We start from the raw sequence: 23,607 nt of genomic DNA on the forward strand, positions 1-23,607 counted from the left end.
AGAGAGTAGAATTAGCATTGTAGCTATGCGTGCCAAATTTGGTTGAAATCGGTTCAGATTTAGATATAGCTCCCATATATATGTTTTTCTGATTTCGACAAAAATGGTCAAAATACCAACATTTTCCTTGTAAAATCGCCACTGCTTAGTCGAAAAGTTGTAAAAATGACTCTAATTTTCCTAAACTTCTAATGCATATATATCGAGCGATAAATCATAAATAAACTTTTTCGAAGTTTTCTTAAAATTGCTCCAGATTTAAATGTTTCCCATATTTTTTTTTCTAACATTGTGTTCCACCCTAGTGCATTAGCCGACTTAAATTTTGAGTCTATAGATTTTGTAGAAGTCTATCAAATTCTGCCCAGATCGAGTGATATTTAAATGTATGTATTTGGGACAAACCTTTATATATAGCCCCCAACACATTTGACGGATGTGATATGGTATCGAAAATTTAGATCTACAAAGTGGTGCAGGGTATAATATAGTCGGCCCCGCCCGACTTTAGACATTCCTTACTGGTTTTATATAACATTTAATGTTTTAGCTCCTTAAATACTTAAAAAGTTGACTTGAACCTGGGTTGTCTGCTCCATACGTGTTAACAGTCACCTTAGCACATTCCGCTACCGACGGAGTGGCAACGTCTAAACGATTATTTCAAAACTTTCCAGTGCCAAAGAACAACGAACGTCGGTCACGAAATCGTAAACGTCCGTGGACGAGACATTGAATATTTAATTTTGAATTTTTATGAACGTTTCCGTTTTATTTCGTTACCAATCGATAAGCAAATTTTTTATATGCCACTTTATAATATAACTGTTCTCTCAAATTTAAAGGAATATGTCTATAAAAGGAAAAATAAGTAAAAGAAATGAATGAGATACATTTTGAAGAAAGCAAAATTAGTTGAATTATAATATAAATCTGTTTAAAAACCATATCTGACGCTTTTTTGTATGATTGTTGCCAACATTTTATTTTATTTTTTTTCTCAGAAAGTCTATATTGGTTTCTGTTTTATAAGCACAATAAAAATTGGAATATATGCAAAATCGGCCTATAGGTGAAATGGATTTTTCAGCAAACTACACGGACGAAAAAGACTGTTCTTCGTATGTTTGGGTGTAAAAATTATATGTTTGGAACTCACATTTTTTAACACAATATTTTTAAGTGCAAGCATTTAATGTTCATAAACTAGCATAACATGTTTGGGACATATATGTTAATATGTTAGAACATACTATGTTTGGGACATAAAATGTTTGTAAATACACTATGTTTAGATGCAAACATATGTTAATTTGGAAATAGCCTATAATATGTTTATGTGTTTAGAAAGAGAGACCTAGAGAGTATGCTACAAGTAAAATAATGGAAGTAACCTATTGGCGCCTTAAAAATATATCCACACAAAGAAAATTTCATTAAAATTTTTTACTACCAGTGTATGCCCGAAGGTGAAACATAATATGTTTGAACAATACAAACAATATTTTTTTGAACCAGTCCTGAAAATATAAATGCTTGAAGCAAAATGTGTTTGGAGTATATATTACAGAAGCGATTTTTTGAGGGTGTATATATCTATATGTGCGATGGATTATTAATTTTAGAAAATTTTTAATATTTTTAGAAAATTTTAACTAAACAGTATTACAAACGCTGGCATCACACCGATATCATAAAAATAAGTAAATATTTTCGACAAATTTAAGAAAATTTATTAGACATAATTAACATAAGTTTCTTCACTTGTTAAAGAATTTTTTTTAGTTTGAAGGAGAAAATTGGAGTTCAAAATTGCAAGAATGTCTTTAGTGACATAGTTCCAACTACAATAAAGTTAAATTGGCTTTAGTGAAATAGAGAGTTCACTTTTTTTTTTTGAGTGTGTTCTCAAGGCGAAAACACATGCTGTTTTTTTTTTCAAATGTCTATTCCCTTGGTTCCGAATGTCTATTCTCTTTACTCCGAATAATCATTCTAATATTCAAATTAAATAATATTTAGACTTAGGCATATCAAATTTTTGGCCTTATCATAAAACAGTTTTCCGAAACAACATACAAGCGGTTTCACAGAAATTGCTCTCTTTTGATTCTCTCGCTGTGTTATGTTGATATCTTTCGTCAACCCTCCCGGTTTCCATCTCTATTTCTTTCTCTACTCTATGTCGCTCTCTTAATAAAATATTACAAAATTGAAAAAAAATTTAAATGTATATAAGTTTACATTCACACATATTATTTTTATGAAACATTCTTGTCCCAAACATAATATATTCTAACATATGTGTCGCAAACATTTAGTGTTAGTTTAGGAACATTACATGTTTGCACTTAAATATATTGTGTTTAAAAATTGTGCTCGAAACACATTTTGTTTATATCGGAACGTATGAAAAACATATTTTTCTAACAGTGTATGTAAATGTCACACTAAGAGATTTTCCTACGCCGTTATTTTCTAATTAGATAGTGTTTTACTTTATATATCAGAGTCGAAGAAGAGCACGCCGATGTTGCTTCAGCACTTTGTACTCTGTTCTGTAAACAAACTTCTTCCAATAATTTTTTTTTAACAAAAACAGCAAAAAATGACTTACAAAGTATTGTAAGAAAATTAGCTTGAGTTGAAAGTGGTTTATTTTATGTATATGTTATGAACCTTTTTTATGTTATGTTTAAATGAATTATTATGCAACTAAATGTTTTTATTTTATTTTAAAAAGATTGCTCTTTTTTTCGTATGTGCTCTTTTTATAAACTGAATGTGCTCTTTTTGCCTCTTCAAAATCTGGCATCCCTAACTATAAGTGAAAACAACTGTATTCCCAAGCATAGGATATTGTTGAAAATTTGACAAAAGTGCTTTAGATAAACAGTTTCTCACTTCAACTGCTTACTCAGTTTGCATGGGAATAAAATAAAAATGCAATTGATTAAAAAATCAATTTTCTCCAAGACTACAAGTTGTGACGTCATGATGTTAAGTGATGGTAGCCATGAAAATGGGGTGTATGGCAAATGAAACTGTTAATCCATTGCTCCCAAGCATACGGTGGTGCAGATTACAATGGGAAAAATTGTCACTTCACCCCAACTACATACCTTGTTTTTAATCGGCACAGCTTTACTTTAAAGTCAATGTATACAGTTAACAAAAAATACAAATGAACCCACCAGGCAGGAAAATATAGGTTAATTTTAGAAAATTTTAACTAAACTGTGTTAAGATATTACAGATATAAGTAAATATTTTTCGATAAAGTCAAGAAAAAATTTTCACTTAATTAATTTTTTTCACTTGTAAAAAAAGTTCTAGTTCAAAATTGCAAAAATTCCTTTAGCCTTATACGATTCCAGAAAATTTGGAAGTTGTTCCAAAGCCACAACTTTAAAAGCACTTCCAAAAATGTCCTCCCAATGATGTTCTTAGTTTCGCTGCGCACACCCTCAAAAAAAATCTTCTGTAACATATACTTCCAAACGCATTCCGCATATATATTTTAAAGATTGGTCCAAACAAAATATAGTTTGTAATTATCAAACATATTACGTTTCAACTTAGGCATACACTGGTAGAAAAAACAAGTATATACGGCCGTAAGTTCGGCCAGGCCGAATCTTATGTACCCTCCACCATGGATTGCATAGAAACTTCTACGAAAGACTGTCATCCACAAATTTCAACTCACTCGGATGAAATTTGCTCCTCCAAGAGGCTCCAAAACCAAATCTCGGGATCGGTTTATATGGGGGCTGTAAATGATTATGGACTGATATGGACCACTTTTGGCATGGTTGTTAAATATCATATACTACCACCACGTACAAAATTTCAACCAGATCGGATGAATTTTGCTTCTCCAAAAGGCACCGGAGGTCAAATCTGCCGATCGGTTTATATGGGAGCTGCATATAATTATGGACTGATAGGAACCAATTCCTGCATGGTTGTTGGATACCATATACTAACATCACGTACCAAATTTCAACCGAATGGGAAGAATTTTGCTCTTCCAAAGTGCTCCGGAGGTCAAATATGGGGATCGGTTTATATGGGGCCTATATATAATTATGGACCGATATCGACCAATTTTTGCATGGGTGTTTGAGGCCATATATTAACGTACGTGATGTTAATATATGGCCTCAAACACCCATGCAAAAATTGGTCGATATCGGTCCATAATTATATATAGGCCCCATATAAATTTCAACTGAATCAGATGAATTTTGGTCTTCCAAGAAGCTCCGGAGGTCAAATATGGCGATCGGTTTATATGGGGGCTATATATAAGTATGGACCGATATGGACCAATTTTTGCATGGTCATTAGAGACCATATAATAACATCATGTACCAAATTTCAGCCGGATCGGATGAAATTTGTTTCTCTTAGAGGCTCTGCAAGCCAAATCGAGGGATCGGTTTATATGGGGGCTATATATAATTATGGACCGATGTGAACCAATTTTTGCATGGTTGTTAGAGACCATATACTAACACCATGTACCAAATTTCGGCCGGATCGGATGAAATTTGCTTCTCTTAGAGGCTCCGCAAGCCAAATCGGGGGATCGGTTTATATGGGGGCTATACGTAAAATGGACCGATATGGCCCATTTGCAATACCATCTGACCTACATCAATAACCACTATTTGTGCCAAGTATCAAGTCGATAGCTTGTTTCGTTCGGAAGTTAGTGTGATTTCAACAGACGGATGGACGGACGGTCGGACATGCTCAGATCGACTCAGAATTTCACCATGACCCAGAATATATATACTTTATAGGGTCTTAGATCAATATTTCGATGTGTTACAAACGGAATGACAAAGTTAATATACCCCCATCCTATGGTGGAGGGTATAAAAATTATTGAAATTGTCGTTGTGTGTACATATTTTTACTTCCATTTTTTTACATGCAGCATACTCGCTTGGTCTCTCTTTCTAAACACAAATATGTTTATAGACAATTAATAAATTAATATATGTTTGTATCCACACATATTATGTTATGTCCCAAACATAATATGTTCTAATATATTCACGTATATGTCGCAAACATGTTATGCTAGTTTATGAATATTCTAAATAATGTGCTAAAAATTTGGGTCCCAAACATACTATTTTTACACCGAAACATACGAAAAATATTCTTTTTCGTTCGTGCAGGAATTTTTTTTATTTCAATTGTTTATAACTTGCTTTTTTCATATAATTAATAAGTGATTTTAACTTTTTTTCAAATGGGTAGAAAACAGACTAAGAATTAATAAATTATTAAATTTTTTTTTTGACAAAAATTCTATATCCAATCTTGAAAAATTGCAAATTTTTAAATATATTTAGGGTCAAACGTTTCAGACAATCCTTGGAATGCATTAAAAATCATAAAAAAATTTATTTGGAAAAATATTCACATCCAAAACACTGTATTTGAATAAAACCTTAAGAAGTGATGCAAATACACTGCAACGGCTGTTGAAATGGAGGACATCGGTCCTATGCCATGCCCACGTTAAATTCTTCGCTTCTGCGCCATTTTGCACCACTTCCGTACATTTCCACTACTTTTTTGGTAACGCTTTTTTTTTGCTGGGATGTTCAAGATGGGCACACTTGTGATAAAAATTACAAATTTTAAAAAATTCTGAACTTACTTTGTGGGAAATATAAATTTAGTAAATCTTTATGCTTCAGCTGTATATACGTTTTCTTCTCATTTGATTAATGTACACAAAAAATGTATTAACGTGCAGCATCATTTATATGAACTCAAACTTAAATTGACTTTTTTTTGAGTGTAAGTAATACACGTAGCGTAGCGTGTTTGCAATGCGTGACATATGTGACTCCTCGACAAAATGAATCTCTCCGTATTCATGAGGATGCTTAACATTCCACTTTAAGAATTTCGGAAACATTGTCTGGGATTATAATGACGAGGGTCTAAGTACCAGTCATGTTCTCACAAATCACTTCATCGGCATTTGAAAGAAGAAAATGAAGATTTATTAGCATTTGGGGTAGGAGCCATTGGTACATATATCCAAAACACCTTTAGCTCATGTTTCGTTTATGGGGCTCACAAATCATTGTGTCAATTTTGCCTCTCCTTCCTTTTTGAAATTTGTTGTAGTTTTTGGGATTTTAACCTTTGTCTGTGCTCTTTCACTGACCTGAAGGGCTCCATCACATCACATTTTCCCTGTGCAAGTCTTAATCCCATGTAGAATTCAACACTTCAGCCTTTCCGGACAAATAGGTCCTATGTGCTAAATGAAAATCTCTTGCTGTTTCCTTGAGCACCAAGGATATTTGCAATTTTTTCTTGTCAAAGATTAGTTGTAACAGATTTTAAATTTTGTTATATGATGGCTCTTCCATGTATTTTAAAATGTCCATCCATCCTTCGAGAAGAATGTAGTGTTGAAACATGTCAATATCTTTAAATTTTGTACTTGAAATGTTTGCTACAATGGTCTTGTCTAATTGTTGACATGACATAGATTTTGAAACAAAAAAAAAACCCTATTCAAATTGAACACAATGATTTATCTCTTGGGAGAGGTGGTTAAGCAAATCGTTTTATATGTTAAAGGATTGGAATCGAAGTTAATCTATATGTGGTGTAGAGTTTTGTGTGAATAGATTTTCCATGAGAACAAGAGTGGAACAAGTCGTTATTCGTTATAAGCGGAAATGTATGCACCCGTCTTCGACAGATAACTGAATGATGAATTGATCCGTGAGATCAACATCATGTGATTGGCCAACCTTTTAGAATGGTATCACACGTTTGCACATGACTGTTCGAACTTAACTTAGAATCGGACAGTACTCATTGATAAGATGATGGGGCTAAATTTTTTGGTGTATTTGCAATCATTGTAGGACTTCCATCGATTACACAGGGGAACAGTGGTTCTGTTGATTAAGAACTGAATATCGTTTTTAAGGTTAGTTGGGACGCTGAATCCAAATATGCACTCGTTTTTTTCTATCAGCTGGAGATATACCGTTATGTTCAAAATTAAGACACTTCCGCTACATATATTGGAATAACACAGGAAACAGTTCAACATATTAAATTAAGAAAATATCAAATATAGAGATATCGTTCAAGTTTTGAAAAAAAAATTGAAATTTTTAACAAAACTTTTTTTGTTCTTGAAAAATTCCTAAAAAATAAAAAATGAAGAGTTTTGTGATTATACAAGCTGAGCTCAAGCCCTTTTCAATGAACCTAGTCTCTATACCGCACGCGGCTTCGTTTTGGCAAAGTGGGCCTCTTTTGAAAATTTGTTGAAAATTTGATTTTCCCATTTGCGTACCATACTAATCTATATACAGCCCAACCCTTTATTTTTAATTTTGGTGTACTTATATCAAAAAATTTTCCATTCTTTTATTTATTGGAATTCGTATTTTTCTTTTTTTTCAGGTAAGAACCAGAAAACATCAGTTCACCGTGTAAATTAAAGTGAGTAATTTTGTACCCGATATTCAAGAAACTGTACAAAAGATCTTATATATATTTTATTTAATATTTAGCTGCACAACAATAATAAAAGTATAACATATAATTCTCATCGCTCTATACAATTTTCCAATCATTATTATAAATGACTAATTTAAACTTTATTAAAAAAATTAATGTGTTAGTATCACCAAAATATTTCGAATTAAAACGTTGATTGAAGTTGAAAAAATTTTCAATTAGTAAAATTTTCATCGATATATTTTGAACTATTTAACTTATCAAAGATCCAATTGTACACGTTTGTTCGTCATCTCAATATCTCAAAAACAGCCCTGTACAAAAATTTTAACCTTCATTTTCGAATTCAGCAGATCAAAAGTCACGTTAATTGAAATCTTCTATGAAATCAATTAATTTTTTAAGCAAGTATTTTTTTATGCCCAATTAAAACTGTGATTGATACTACCATTTTCGTGATTGGAGAGATTTCAATTAAAAATTAATTGGATCAATTTTTTTTTTTTACTATTTTTATTGTTTGAATAAATTCATTTTACACAATAATTTAATAATTATATTTTAAGAGATCAGTTACATAACACAACTTTTCAACTTAAACATAATTTTTAAACTTTGAATAATTTATGGTATCTAAATAACAAATGAAACGGGGAATATTAATGAAGGAAAAAACCCCGTGAATCTTCCATAAAGTAGTGTCAAAAGAGTAAAAAGTACTTATGAAGAAATACAACGTATATGTGCATACGAAGATTGTGAGCATCTAGCATAGAAATTATCAGTGATATTTTTTATTTTGTCTTTAACAAAAGAGAGATTGTAATTCAAATGTAATTGAGAGGTAGAGTAGTCGAAAGGCAGATTACACATCATTTTCACAATTTTATTTTGAATAACTTGCAATTTTCGTAAATGACAATCTGCCGCTTTGTGCCAGACAGGAGCTCCGTAATACAAAATAGCGTGGAAGATCACTCTAAGAATTATTAATTTGTTGTGAATAGACAGCTTTGATTTTCTGTTTATAAAAGGATATAAAATTCTTATAGTTTTGTTAATTTTGTCTATGGTGTAGCTGATGTAGTCGCCGAATGTAATCTTTCTGTCGAGGACCACTCCCAAATATTTCACCTTATCGTCCCATGCAGTATCGAAGTTATCAATTATGATATTCGAGGATGGGATATAACAGCTCATTCTTCTCCTTGAAAAGAATATGGCTTGGGTCTTCGATATATTCACCACTATCTTCCATCTCTTAAAATAGTTGGACACTTCTCTTAGTGCCGCCTGTATGTCACTCATAATGTCAGAAACAAAAACACCCGAACATAAAATCGCGGTATCGTCTGGATCAATTAATTTCGTGACATTTGTCCAATTTTGTGAGGTGTGCGGTTTTTTGCAGTAACTTGTAGTTACTTAGGGACTTTGTTGTGGACATTTGAGGCCATACATTTAATATTACAATTTCCAGTGAATTTGATAACACAATCGTAGGAAGGGAAATTTAGAAAGTTTTGCCCAAATTTACTTTATAAATTTTACAAACTATTTTTACTATTTTGTTTTTTTTTTTTTTCCTGTACATTTAAACAATTTTTGAACTCTGAGAAGATTTTTAATATTTACACTTTTTTACACTTTTTTACGCTTTTTACTACGACTAAACTAAAGGAAGACAACTATTGTCTTTAGCAAATCTTTATAATTCATTTGTGTATATTTTTCCTATTTTTTAATGTTCATTTAACTAACTTGTACAAAAAATTATTAAAGTCAAGGAAAATTTCTCATATTGGGGGGAACTTTTTATAAAAACATAATAATAAAATAGAGTTCAGCTGGTGTGCCTTGGAGAGTTCACTTTTTATTAGTGTATGGTTTCCGAAGTTAAATTTGAAATTTGTTACATTAAAAGTATCAATTAAGGTTTTAATTAAAAATTTTAACATTTTCGATCATTGGCTTAATTAAGTTAATTTTTTATCTCGATTAAAAAGTTAATTGTATGTATTAATTTATTAATTGAAAAAATTTTCAAATTCAATCAATATTTTAATTGGAAATATTTTGGTGATATTTTTTTTTGTGTACTGACAAACAGGGCTGTGGAGTCGAGTTAATTTTGCTCGACTCCGGCTCCGACTCCAGCATTTCTTATTAGCCTCGACTCCGACTACGGAGTCGACTCCAGATGGTGTACCTAAATCTCATTTTAACAGTATTCCAATTGTAATTTTAAGGTTCCAAAAATAGACCGATATAAGTATTCTATTTTGCCATATGTGTTTATATGTCCAAAAGAACTCTAATGACTCGACGACAAACCTCAGCATTTTTGGGATGTAAAGAACTCTACATTTTAATTTCAGGCCAATAAATTAAAATACGACACAAGACTATATAGAGACCACATCAAAATATGGGTAGATAACAACGATCTCCAGAATATGTATTTATAAAAACACAAAATTCCAAAAAAAAAAATTAGGCTTCCAGAAGTTTTAGAAGTAAAATCCTGGTATTGGTCTATATAGGCATTTTATAAAAAATAAATTTACATAAAAAAGAACTTGTTTATGAATCTCAAATAACCCTAAATTCAAAATTTCTGATAAATCTTATGAAAATTTTAGACTGGGAAAAATTTCTTTAAAAAATCGGAAGTTGGGTTTAAATGTGTTGCTATATCACAAAATTGTCCGGTATGACCTATCTTCGAACTCGACATGCCTGCCAAAAATTCAGAACATTAGGTTCTACTGTTATATTGCCTTAAAATTGTACCATTATCAAGAGTATATATAGGGTCAAAAATCGATATTTTAATATGTTAAAAATGGACAATGCAATTGACTAATTCAGCCCATATTCTAGTCAACTTAATTTTTGCACCACCGTGAAATTTCACCCGTATAAATACACTTTGAATGGCGTGAAATCTAGTACTTCATTTTTCGTTGTTGATTGAAAACCCTAGGTTAGGTTAGGTTAGGTTATGTGGCAGCCCGATGTATCAGGCTCACTTAGACTATTCAGTCCATTGTGATACCACAGTGGTGAACTTCTCTCTTATCACTGAGTGCTGCCCGATTCCATGTTAAGCTCAATGACAAGGGACCTCCTTTTTATAGCCGAGTCCGAACGGCGTTCCACATTCCAGTGAAACCACTTAGAGAAGCTTTGAAACCCTCAGAAATGTCACCAGCATTACTGAGGTGGGATAATCCACCGCTGAAAAACTTTTTGGTTTTCGGTCGTAGCAGGAATCGAACCCACGACTTTGTGTATGCAAGGCGGGCATGCTAACCATTGCACCACGGTGGCTCCCTAATGGAATCTAATTTGTCGAAATATTTCTTTAGTTAGAAAGATATAAAGTGTCTTTCAAATTTTGTTTCGCCGGAGTCGGAGTCGAGCAAAATGTCTACGACTCCGGCTCCGACTCCAGCAAAATCTTTAGACTCCGGCTCCGACTCCACAGCCCTGCTGACAGAGCCAAGTAAATAAACTTTATTTTTAAATATAGTTTGTCTCGTATTGTAGGCTTGTGTTGTATACATATGAGAGTACAATTTTACGCTGAGAGTAAACCGGCATTTTTCTATATGTTGTGTAAATGTTCATGAATTTTATGATATAGTTCATGGCAATTATTAATAAAATTCGTAATTTTATAACAAGTATTTACTAAATATATATTATGTAAACGTATATCTATTTTATGGAGAAATCCATAAATGTACATATGTATGTACAAATTCATATTATATTTTTCCAATCTAGATATTGGTCTCTTAAGGATTGATCGATGTAAACTACATTCGGCACAGCTTCAGATTTTAAATTGCGATTGCTCTAAGAGAAGCAAATTTCATCCGATCCGGCTGAAATTTTGTACATGGTGTTAGGTTAGGTTAGGTTAGGTTAAAGTGGCAGCCCGATTAAGATTCAGGCTCACTTAGACTATTCAGTCCATTGTGATACCACATTAACTAAAAGTACCTATTGCATATGGGCACTTCTAGTTTTAACCGCTGAACCTTCTTGATTATTTTTCTTTGTTGAACCAACCAGATTGTTCCAAAAAACATTAGCATACTGCTTAAGTTAACGTTTTCCAGATCCGCCAGTAATCTGAAGCTATATGCTCCTAAAAGTTTCTTGCGCTTTACACAAAATGCAGGACACTCACACAAGAGGTGTTTAATTGATTCTTTTTCCTCCGCATCATGACAGCTCATACAATAGTCATTATACTTCGCGCCAATAGTTTTTGCAAAATCTCCTATCAGGCAGCGACCCGTTATAGCAGATATCAGGAGTGATATCTGACGTCTCGAGAACATTAGCATATCTAGTGTGCGGTTTAAGTTGAAATGGGGCCATATTTGCTTGGTGTCGTTACAACCCTTGCAATTCTCCCATCGAACATTTGCCATCATAACAGCCTTCTCACGCAGCATGAGCTTGCAGGTAGCTAGGGGCATACCAACAAATTCCAGTTCCCCTGGAATATGTAAGGTAGTCCCTAGCCTTGCCAACTCATCCGCTTCGCTGTTCCCCGGTATGTTCCTATGGCCAGGCACCCATATTAGGTGAATATTGTACTGCTCAGCCATCTCATTGAGAGATTTGCGGCAGTCGATGGCCGTTTTCGAGTTGAGGAACACAGAGTCCATGGTGTTAGTATATGGTCTCTAACAACCATGCGAAAATTGGTCCATATCGGTCCATAATTATATATAGCCCCCATATAAACCGATCCCCCGATTTGGCTTGCGGAGCCTCTAAGAGAAGCAAATTTCATCCGATCCGGCTGAAATTTGGTACACGGTGTTAGTATATGATCTCCAACAACCATGCAAAAATTGGTCCACATCGGTCCATAATTATATATAGCCCCCATATAAACCGATCCCCCGATTTGGCTTGCGGAGCCTCTAAGAGAAGCAAATTTCATCCGATCGGGCTGATATTTGGTACATGGTGTTAGTATATCGTCTCTAACAACCATGCAAAAATTTGACCACATCGGTCCATAATTATATATAGCCCCCATATAAATCGATCCCCAGATTTTCGGTCTATAGTATATATAGGCGATCCCCAATCACACAAAAATTGGTCCTTATCGGTTCATAATCATGGTTGCCACTCGAGCCAAAAATAATCTACAAAAATTTAATTTTTATAGAAAAAATTGTCAAAATGTTATTTCTATAGAAAATTTTGTCAAAATTTTATTTCTATAGAAAATTTTGTCAAATTTTTTATTTCTATAGAACATTTTGTCAAAATTTTATTTTGTCAAAATTTTATTTCTATAGAAAATTTTGTCAGAATTTTATTTCTATAGAAAATTTTATCCAAATTTTATTTCTATAGAATTTTTTTTTCAAATTTTACTTCTATAGAAAATGTTGTCAAAATTTTATTATGTCAAAATTTTATTTCTATAGAAACTTTAAACTTAATTATATACGTATTTAATCGGCCTTTTTTAATTTAATATATACCACGTATGGACTATGAGGTATATATTACGGTGTTAGAAAGTTTTAAGATACCTTGCCCCACCGGCAAGTGTTACCGCAAGTAATTCGATTGTGGATGACAGTCTTCAGTAGAAGTTTCTATGCAATCCATGGTGGAGGGTACATAAGCTTCGGCCTGGCCGAACTTACGCCCGTATATACTTGTTTTGTCTTAATATTAGATTTTAAACCACATTTAGATTTTGAGTGTTAAAACATATAACGATTTTTTTATTGCTAAAGAAATACTGATTACTTCTGGAAAATCTTAAACTTCAGGGGCAACGGGCAAATGGGCACCTTGGGGTTGGAAACCGTTCTCATCGGCGATATAGGTAACAGTGTAGGTTTGACCATCATCACCGACAAAAGAGTATTCGCCAGTGACAGAGATGGCTTCGTTTTCAGAACCAGCATTTTTCAATTGACCTTGTTCTTGACCCTTGGTGCCATCACTGGTTTCGTAACTGTAGAATGGAAAAGGTTTAGGTGTTCATTAGCAATGGTTAGTCCACATGAGGGATCAGCTTCAGAAAGAAAATATTTACGCATAATTGTAAGATTCAGGACCAACTTCAGATTCGCTTCTGACGATTTCAGCATCGGGACGGGGAGCAGCCAAGGCAACGGCGAAAAGAGCAGCGAATAGAATGATGAATTTCATGTTGATTGATTTATTTGAATTTGAACGAGAATGGGGTGAACTGATCGTTGCAATGGATGGCAAAAGTTTGATGTCAAGCTATGTCACCTACCGTTTTTTATACTCTGGCTATGCGATCGTTTTTTGTTTTGGAATATGAAAATACCTGCTCTGTGATAAACTAGTATCTATGTGGCCTCTGTAATATAAATTTGAATCTTATTTAAATGATGAAGAGACTTTTAAGGGCATTGGTAGTCAGTGGCAAAGGGCCCGAAGATTGACTTCTATACCAATACGGAAATAAAAATTCAATTTTCCAAGAATACATTACCAAAATTACTCTTGGTTTCTGAGCCCAAGCATTTGTGATGATCATAGGAATAGATAGCAAATCTGAACAGAAAAAAGATCAGAAACTACCCAAAGCATTAAGATTCAATCACAAGATACGATTGTTGTGAAATTAAATCAGAAAAGAAAAATACTTAATTTAGATAGCCACCATGAATGAAGGAATGCAATGAATGAGAGCGAGCGTGCCACCTTAAAAGTTTTTCTAAGTGTTGACAAGCTTTTCTACATGATTTCACCGCAAAGGTGGGTACTATGTTGGAATAGAATTAATGTGTATATATCATAAAATTTATACAAAAATGTTAACAAAGAAAAAGATTTATTTACACGCAAAGAAAAAAACGTTTGGAAAACGTGTACCGAAAACGTGTTTCTTTTGTTAGAGTTTTTTGAATTGCTTCGAAAATTTTAAACTTTTATCACCAAAAAAATTCGTTTGTTACAAAGTTTTTATTTTTTCAATAAAAAAAGTTATTTTTGAAACAACAACAGAGTCCATTTCGTTTATATCAAACACTGTTCTTTTCTGACTTTTGGTCTTTAATAAAACACATTTTACAGTTCAAAATTTAATATAGTACAATGTAATGTTGAACATTTTTTTCGGAATCTTCGGAACATATGTAGAATGTATGTAAAAAAAAAAAAAAAAAAAAAAAACTTTGGTCGAAGCAGGGATCGAACTCACGACCACTGGCATGAGAGTCAGACGTAGCAACCACTGCTCCACGGTGCCAAACTAAATGTTTGTTTCTGTTAAATAAACTTTGTTTATTCGGTTCGTGGGCGCCGCAAGCTATGCTATATAAATATAACTTATATGGATATTTATCTATTGATGCCCATAACAGGTACATAGCTCAGTGGTTAGTGTGTTGGCTTACAAAGTGCATGGTCCGCGGTTCGATTCTCCGTCCAGGCGAAAGGTAAAAAAATTTTAAAAATTTATAAAATCGTATAATTTCTTCTACATTGTTTGTATTACAGAAAAAGGTGCTAAGAACTAAAAATCTTCGTGGAAGTGAGAAAGATGTGAGGGAAAATGCAATTAGCCAGAAAAAATTTTTTTTTTGAGTTAGTCTTTATGAAATTGTTTTTACATCCTGGAAAAGAATAAACGTTTATCACAAAAAGTATATACTTTTCTTCCAAATACACTTCCTTACAGCGAAAAGCAAATGAGAAACGAACTTTGTTTGTCTAAAATTTCGTTTGGGAGGAAAGAATTATTTTTTTGCGTGTATTGAATTACAGTTTACTTGGATCCAAAGATTTTGACCTTCTCTTAAGGATTTTGTTATTGATTCCGAGCCAAATATACGGCTCTTTAATAGGAATTTTTAGCGACCTTTCTGGCTTTAAATTTGAGATAAAAAAAAAACAATTAACAAATTAAAATTACTATACAGATCGCATTTATCGAAATTTGATTATCTTTTCGCGGTATATTAATAAAGCAACTGCCAGTTTAAAAATCCAAATTATAACCGATACTTCAAAATAAAAAATGTTTTCTTAACTCCAAAAAGACTTTAAACCAAAGATGCGAAATTCTCAAAATAAGTCTTAGACTATAATTGAAACGTTTTTATCTTAAATCTAAAGATTCAATATTTCAGTTATTTTAAAGACGATTTCTTTCAAAAATCTGTTTCTTTACTTTAAGGAAAATGTTCCTTAGTTGAAGGACATGCGGCTTTAACGGAGGGCGCCCACGAGCCGATTTAAAGAAAGTTTATTTGACAGAAACATACCTTTAGTTGGCCACCGTGGAGCAATGGTTAGCATGCCTTCTTCCTGAACGAAATTTTAGACAAACGAAAATACGTTTTTATTTGTACTAACACTGAAAAAAAGCTTGGGTTTTGTGTACTTGACTCTAGGAAGCAAATTTTAATTTTTCGTTTTTCAGCTTTTTTCTTCCTATGCTTGCAAAGTCCTTTAAAAACGAGTTAACGACAACTTTATTTTTCAAATGAAGACTCGACTTCCAGTAGAAATTATGCTATGTTTCAAGTAAAAAACGTCTTTAAACTAAAGTGTTGGAAAATATGTCCCATTTTTGATCGATTTTTTCCTTTGTAGTCAAGATGCAAAAAGACAACAAAAAGTCAAGTTGACCTTAGCCAGAACATTTTTACTTTCATGTTATGATAACCATTTTTATGCCAAATCACTTAATTGTAAGGACAATACGACTTCATTGAAAACTTTTTCGACTTTTACACCCTCAAAAAAAATCGCTTCTTTAACATATGTTCCAAACATATTTTGCAGGAAGCACATATATTATTGGATACTGCCGAAACATTAATATGTTTGTTTTATGTGAACATATTATATGTTTGGAAGCATTTTGAGCCCAAAAATATTATATGCTTGGAAGAGTTTTTTCCAAAGACGATTGTCCCTGACATTATCGTAATTTTTAGTTCTTGGCACCTTTTTCTGTAATACAAATAATGTTGAAGAAATTATTCACTTTTATAAATTTTTTAAATTTTACCTTTCGCCTGCACGGAGAATCGAACCGAGGACCATACTGTTTGTAAACCAACACACTATCCACTGGGCTACGTGGCTGTTATGGTCACCAGCAGATAATTATCGTTATAAGTTACATTTATATAGCATAGTTTGCAGCGCCCACGAGCCCATGCAAACATAACATTATTTAACAGAAACATACATTTGTTTGCCACGTGGAGCAGTGGTAAGCATGTCTGCCTTGCATGCAAAGGGTCGTGGGTTCAATCCCTGGTCCGACCGAACATTTTTTTTTTTAATTTACACATTTATATTTATACTATATTAAATTTTTATAATGAAACTTCGAAATGTGGGTTATTAAAGATTTATAGTCAGTAACAGTGCTTGATGTAAACGAAATTGGCTGATTTTTGGAAAAATATTATTTTTTTATTGCAAAAATAACAATTTTGTAACAAAAAACTGTTTTTGGTACAAAACTTTAAAATTTGGAAGGAATTCAAAAACTCTAACAAGAGAAGGACGTGGAGTCGAGTAAAAACATACATAAATAATTTTATAATATAAACATAAATTTATTTAGGCGTGAACAGTTTTTTACTAGCATTTAACACCATCGCTCTAAAATGCCTTTTATTTTTCTTTAATAATTCATTTTAAAGAAAATAATCTTTTTAAATTGTTTTAGCTGCAAAACTCGAACTTAATGCCCGCTTTTATATTTGAAGGTGTCCGTCAACTCCTCGTGGACTACTTATTAATAAAGAGGAACTAAACTTTGTTTTTATACATTTTACTGTGTAATTTTTCAATATTTCCTCCTTATTTCATTTTACTGTCCCAACTCTAAAAAGAGTATAGTGCCCTTTTTGTTATTTTTATGAAGACCACTGATTTCTTTTAACGAACCAAGAAAAAAATTGTGCCCATAATGCCAAAATGATAAACAAAACACATGTCCACACATACATAAAATGCTGCTCTCAAGGCGAAAACGTATACTGTTTGTTTTTCAAATGTCTATTCTCTTGGTTCCGAATGTCTATTCTCTTTATTCAAATAAAATAATATTTAGACTTGAGCATATCAAATTTGTGGCCTTATCATAAAACAGTTTTCCGAAACAACATGCAAGCGGTTTCACAGAAATTGTTCTCTTTTGATTCTTTCAGTGTGTCATGTTGATATCTTTCGTCAACTCTCCCGGTTTCCATCTCTATTTCTTTCTCTATACTCTCTCTGTCGCTTTGAATAAAATATCACAACATATGTATGTTTAGTCGAAATTTGTAAATTTATATATGTTTGCATTCACACATATGATTTTTATGAAACATTCATGCCCCAAACATAATATGTTCTAACATATTAACATAGATGTCCCAAACATTTAGTGTTAGTTTAGGAACATTACATGTTTGCACTTAAATATATTGTGTTTTAAAATTGTGCTCGAAACACATTTTGTTTATATCGGAACTTATGAAAAACATATTTTTTTAACAGTGTACCTTTAGGGCATAATTCACTTTTAAATTTTTGTTGTTGCGTACTTGAGTCTTGGAAACAAATTTTAATTTATTTGTTATTTCAGTTTATTTCTTCATGTAGAAATTATACTATGTTTCAAACCAAAAGCCTCTTTAAAATAATGTATTGAAACACATCTCCTATTGAACGCTTTTTTTGGCTTTGTAGTCAAGATAAAAAATTCAACAAATGTAAAGATTTCACTAATTTTGAAGAATTTTTCTGAATTAGTAAAGCCATGAACCTTAGCCAAACAATTTTTTTTTTTTATGTTAGGATACCCAATACGACTGGCCGAATCTTATGTACCCTCCACCATGGATTGCGTAGAAACTTCTACTAAAGACGGTCATCCACAATTGAATTACTTGGGTTGCGGCCGATGGCAAGGCATGTTAAAACTTCTTAACATCATCTTCTAAATTGTAAGTTAGTCCATGCGACAAAAGAAAGGTCGATTTTTTTTTTGTATTATTAAGTCTATAGATTAAATAATCCTTACAGACTAATTCTATAAATACATATTTACAAATAACATTATGCATTTAAAAATAGTATTATTTTACGCTTAAGTGTGGTATGATCTTCAGATAGGTCCAGTAAGAAGAAATACTTATTGAATTGGGAGAACAGACGAAGTATTGGGTTATTATTCTCATAATTTGACCTAGAACAAGGGATTTTGAGCAGCTGAGGTCGTGACGGCCTCAGAGGAACATTCACAAGGATACGATTCAAAATATAGACACAATCCGTTCGTCCGTGAATAACATTAGACAAGAAGCTAATATTTAGCATTATACGGCGACTCTTTAAAGTTGGGAGTTTGATTATATTCAGCCTGTATTCATAACTGGGAAGGTTACTAGATTTCCACCCATATCTGCGAAGACAGAACAAAAGAAATTGTTTCTGAACCGATTCTATTGAATTGGAGTGTATCGCATAAACAGGGTCCCAAATTACAGATGCATATTCAAGTATACAGCGCACAAACGAAATATATAACAATTTTGTTACAACCGGATCAGAGAACTCCTTGCTCCACCTTTTGATGAAGCCAAGAGTTCCATATGCTTTGTTAATGGTTAAGGAGATATGTGGTCGAAAATCCAATCGTGGGTCCAATATGACTCCAAGGTCTAGAATAGAATTAACAGATTCAAGTTCACGATCGTTCAAGACATAGCATGAGTGCAACAGTTTTATTCTGAAAAATGACATATGTTTACATTTCGATATGTTCAGCTCCATCAGATTCACCTTGCACCACTGAAATAATCTGTCTAGATCTTCTTGTAAAATAGTTTGACCAGTATGATCGTTAAAAGAATGAAAAATTTTAACATCATCTGCGTACATTAAGACGTTGCACCGAAATATTGATTCTGGTAAATCATTTATAAACAGGTTGAAAAGAATCGGTCCAATGTGACTTCCCTGCGGCACTCCTGAATATACAGTAATGTCTCTAGAAAGCGTATCACGAAATTTAACTTTCTGTGTTCTACCAGTCAAGTAAGAGCGAAGCCATTTTAAATACATATCACTGAAACCCATAAACTCCAATTTCCGTAGTAAAAGCTTATGATGTTGTTTATAAAGTCAGTATAAACAACATCAGTTTGTTTGCGTTCTTTGAATCCATCATTTATAAATGAAGTAAACTCCATTAGGTTAGTCACAGTTGATCTAGATTTTCTAAAGCCATGTTGACAGTTAGACAAAATTGGTGATACTTGAAAACATAGAGTTTCAGATTAAATACGTATATATTCAGTTCTTGACCGGTATATATGTTATAGGGAAGAAATAATTACGAACCGATATGAACTTTTGTGCGGTAATTATAGAACCAGAATTGAAATATGGGGGTCGCTTTATATGGGGGCTATATACAATTATGAACACGAGTCTACCAAAAATGACAGATTTTTTACTGTTTGGTAGATTGGTACAATTCTCGATGTTATGGAAGATTTTGCAAAATATTCCTCTCCAACTAAGAGGTGCTTCATAAATTTTCTATAGAAATAACATTTTGACAAAATTTTCTACAGAAATAAAATGTTGACACAATTTTCTATAGAAATAAAATGTTCACAAAAATGTCTTTACAAATAAAAAACTTTCTATAGAAATAAAATATTCACAAAATTTTCTATAGAAATATAAAATTTTGAAAAAAAAAATTACTATAGAAATAAATTTTGACAAAATTTTCTATACAAATTATATTTTGACAAAATTTCCTAAAGAAATAAAATGTTGACAAAATTTTCTATAGAAATATAAAATTTTGACAATATTTTCTATAGAAACAAAATTTTGACAACATTTTCTATAGAAATAAAATTTTGACAACATTTTCTATAGAAATTATATTTTGACAAAATTTCCTAAAGAAATAAAATTTTGACAAAATTTTCTACAGAAATAAAATTCCTATAAAATTTTGTATAGAAATAAAATTCTGATAAAATTTTGTATAGAAATAAAATATTGACTAAATTTTCTATAGAAATAAATTTTTGACAAAATTTTCTGTAGAAATTATATTTTGACAAAATTTCCTAAAAAAATAAAATGTTGACACAATTTTCTATAGAAATAACATTTTGACAAAAATTTTCTATAGAAATAAAATTTTTACAAAATTTTCTATAGAAATAAAATTTTTACAAAATTTTCTATAGAAATATAAAATTTTAACAAAATTTTCTATGGCAATAATATTTTGGTAGATTATTTTTGGCACGAGTGGCAATCGTGATTTTTCTGTGATTGGGAATTGGTTTATCTGGGGGCTATATATAACTATAGATCGATACGGACCCATTTTGGCATGGTTGTTATCGGTCATATACTAGCGCAATGTACCAAATTTCAACCGGATCGGTCAAATGTGGGTATTGGTTTATATGGGGACTATATATAATTATGGACCGATATGGACCAATTCTGGCATGGTTGTTAAAGACCATATACTAACACCACGTACCAAATTTCAGCCGGATCGGATGAAATTTGCTTCTTTTTGAGGCTCCGCAAGCTAAATCTAGGGATCGGTTGATATGGGGGCTAAATGTAGTTATGGACCGATATGGACCAATTTTTGCATGGTTGTTAGAGACCATATACTAACACCATGTACCAAATTTCAGCCGGATCGAATGAAATTTGCTTCGATTTAAGGCTCCGCAAGCTAAATCTAGGGATCGGGAGCCACCGTGGTGCAATGGTTAGCATGCTCGCTTTGCATACACAAGGTCGTGGGTTCGATTCCTGCTTCGACTGAACACCAAAAAGTTTTTCAGCGGTGGATTATCCCACCTCAGTAATGCTGGTGACATTTCTGAGGGTTTCAAAACTTCTCTAAGTGGTTTCACTGCAATGTGGAACGCCGTTCCGATTCGGCTATAAAAAGGAAGTCCCTTGTCATTGAGCTTAACATGGAATCGGGCAGCACTTAGTGATAAGAGAGAAGTTCACTAATGTGGTATCACAATGGACTGAATCTAAGTGAGCCTGATACATCGGGCTGCCACCTAACCTAACCTAACCTAGGGATCGGTTGATATGGGTGCTAAATGTAGTTATGGACCGACGTGGACCAATTTTTGCTTAGTTCTTGGAGACCAGATACTAATACCATGTACACGCAAAGAAAAAAAAAAACGTTTGGAAAACGTGTACCGAAAACGTTTTTCTTTTGTTAGAGTTTTATGAATTGCTTCGAAAATTTTAAACTTTTATCACCAAAAAATTCGTTTGTTACAAAATTGTTATTTTTTCAATAAAAAAGTTTTTTTTTTTTTGAAACAACAACACAGACCATTTCGTTTATATCACACACTGTTCTTTTCTGACTTTAAGTCTTTAATAAGACACATTTTACAGTTCAAAATTTAATATAGTACAATGTAATGTGGAACATTTTTTCGGAATCTTCCGAACATATCTGGAATATATGTAAAAAAAAAAAACAAAAAAACCTTGGTCGAAGCAGGGATCGAACCCACGACCCTTGGCATGCAAGTCGGACGTAGCAACCACTGCTCCACGGTGCCAAACTAAATGTTTGTTTCTGTTAAATAAACTTTGTTTATTCGGTTCGTGTGCGCCGCAAGCTATGCTGTATAAATATAACTTATATGGATAATTATCTATTGATGACCATAACAGGTACATAGCTCAGTGGTTAGTGTGTTGGCTTACAAAGTGCATGGTCCGCGGTTCGATTCTCCGTCCAGGCGAAAGGTAAAAAAAAATTAAAAATTTATAAAATCGTATAATTTCTTCTACATTGTTTGTATTACAGAAAAAGGTGCTAAGAACTAAAAAACTTCGTGAAAGTGAGAAAGATGTGAGGGAAAATGCAATTAGCCAGGAAAAAAAATTTTTTAGTTAGTCTTTATGAAATTGTTTTTACATCCTGGAAAAGAATAAACGTTTATCACAAAAAGTATATACTTTTCTTCCAAATACACTTCCTATCAACCAAAAGCAAATGAGAAACGAACTTTGTTTGTCTAAAATTTTGTTTGGGAGGAAAGAATTATTTTTTGCGTGTACCAAATTTCAGCCAGATCGAATGAAAAATGCTTTTAGAGGCTCCGCAAGCCAAATATGGGGGTCCGTTCATGTGGTCCATCCTACCTACATCAATAACAACTACATGTGCCAAGTTAAACAAGATAGCTTGTTTCGTTCGTAAGTTTGCGTGATTTGAACAGACGGGCGGACGGACGGTCATGCTTAGATCGACTCAGAATTTCACCACGACCCAGAATATATGTATACTTTATGGGGTCTTAGAGTAATATTGCGATGTGTTATAAACGGAATGAAAAAGGTAATATACCCCCATTACCCGATTTAAACGAAAACGAACAAGCCTTTCTCTAGAGTGATTACAGACATAGCTTCGGTATGAATTCCCATATTGGTCCCCGTATACCAAAAATTCTAGTCACAGTGGGTGTTTCTAGCTCTTCTTCAATAATTGTTTGAATCGAACATCTGTTGCATTACTTAATTAATTCTTTTTTTATATATTTACTCCTAGACCAGTTTCCTTCGCTCTTTCTGCAGACTGCCTATTGTGGATTTATGGGCAGGCACTGTTAGTGAATTAGACCTGCCCTATGAGCTATCATGTTGTTGTTTCGAGACCAGCCTAGTTGAACACTTCTTCTAAAACAGCTATGGTTCAGTAGTCTAATTCACACGCCCTAATACCTTTCTTAATGCTGCTACACTAATAAGTCAGAGAGTTGGATTAAGACGGTTTCAGTTCTTGTGGGTGTGCCTGTCCTCCGAAACTCTAGTGGACCATCTACATCTATCTCATACAAACGGCCAAGCTACCATTTAATACAGATATACGGCTAGGAATGTTTGGAGATATTGCAACTGTTCGTCTAGATGCAATGTCCTTCCTCTCCACAAATTCCAATACAGTTTCATCCCAAATTATACCAATCAGCATAAATCCGGTCCATTGATTTCTGGTCTGAC

General features: G+C 32.9%; 3 protein-coding genes across 8 annotated transcripts in view; 1 reads left to right on the forward strand and 2 right to left on the reverse strand.

The window, feature by feature from the left end:
* Positions 1-23,607, forward strand: part of MCU (mitochondrial calcium uniporter) — a 474,060-nt gene that overhangs the window by 310,846 nt on the left and 139,607 nt on the right. The gene's annotated exons all lie outside the window — the stretch shown is intronic.
* Positions 1-23,607, reverse strand: part of jv (javelin) — a 257,363-nt gene that overhangs the window by 111,907 nt on the left and 121,849 nt on the right. The gene's annotated exons all lie outside the window — the stretch shown is intronic.
* Positions 13,336-13,761, reverse strand: LOC142234155 (larval cuticle protein 65Ag1-like). Its single transcript, XM_075305237.1, has 2 exons — positions 13,616-13,761; positions 13,336-13,534 (listed from the first exon to the last, which is right to left on the reverse strand). Exons 1-2 carry the CDS (start codon positions 13,729-13,731, stop codon positions 13,336-13,338), a joined length of 315 nt encoding a protein of 104 aa, XP_075161352.1. The 5' UTR covers positions 13,732-13,761.

Source organism: Haematobia irritans, chromosome 4, assembly GCF_050003625.1.
Source record: "Haematobia irritans isolate KBUSLIRL chromosome 4, ASM5000362v1, whole genome shotgun sequence".
NCBI classification, from domain to species: domain Eukaryota; kingdom Metazoa; phylum Arthropoda; class Insecta; order Diptera; family Muscidae; genus Haematobia; species Haematobia irritans.

Coding starts and splice junctions, on each gene's coding strand:
- LOC142234155 (XM_075305237.1), bottom strand. CDS start 13,731: ATGAAATTCATCATTCTATTCGCTGCTCTTTTCGCCGTTGCCTTGGCT. Junction 13,535..13,615: donor CCTGAATCTTACAATTATGC/GTAAATATTTTC, acceptor TCCATTCTACAG/TTACGAAACCAGTGATGGCA.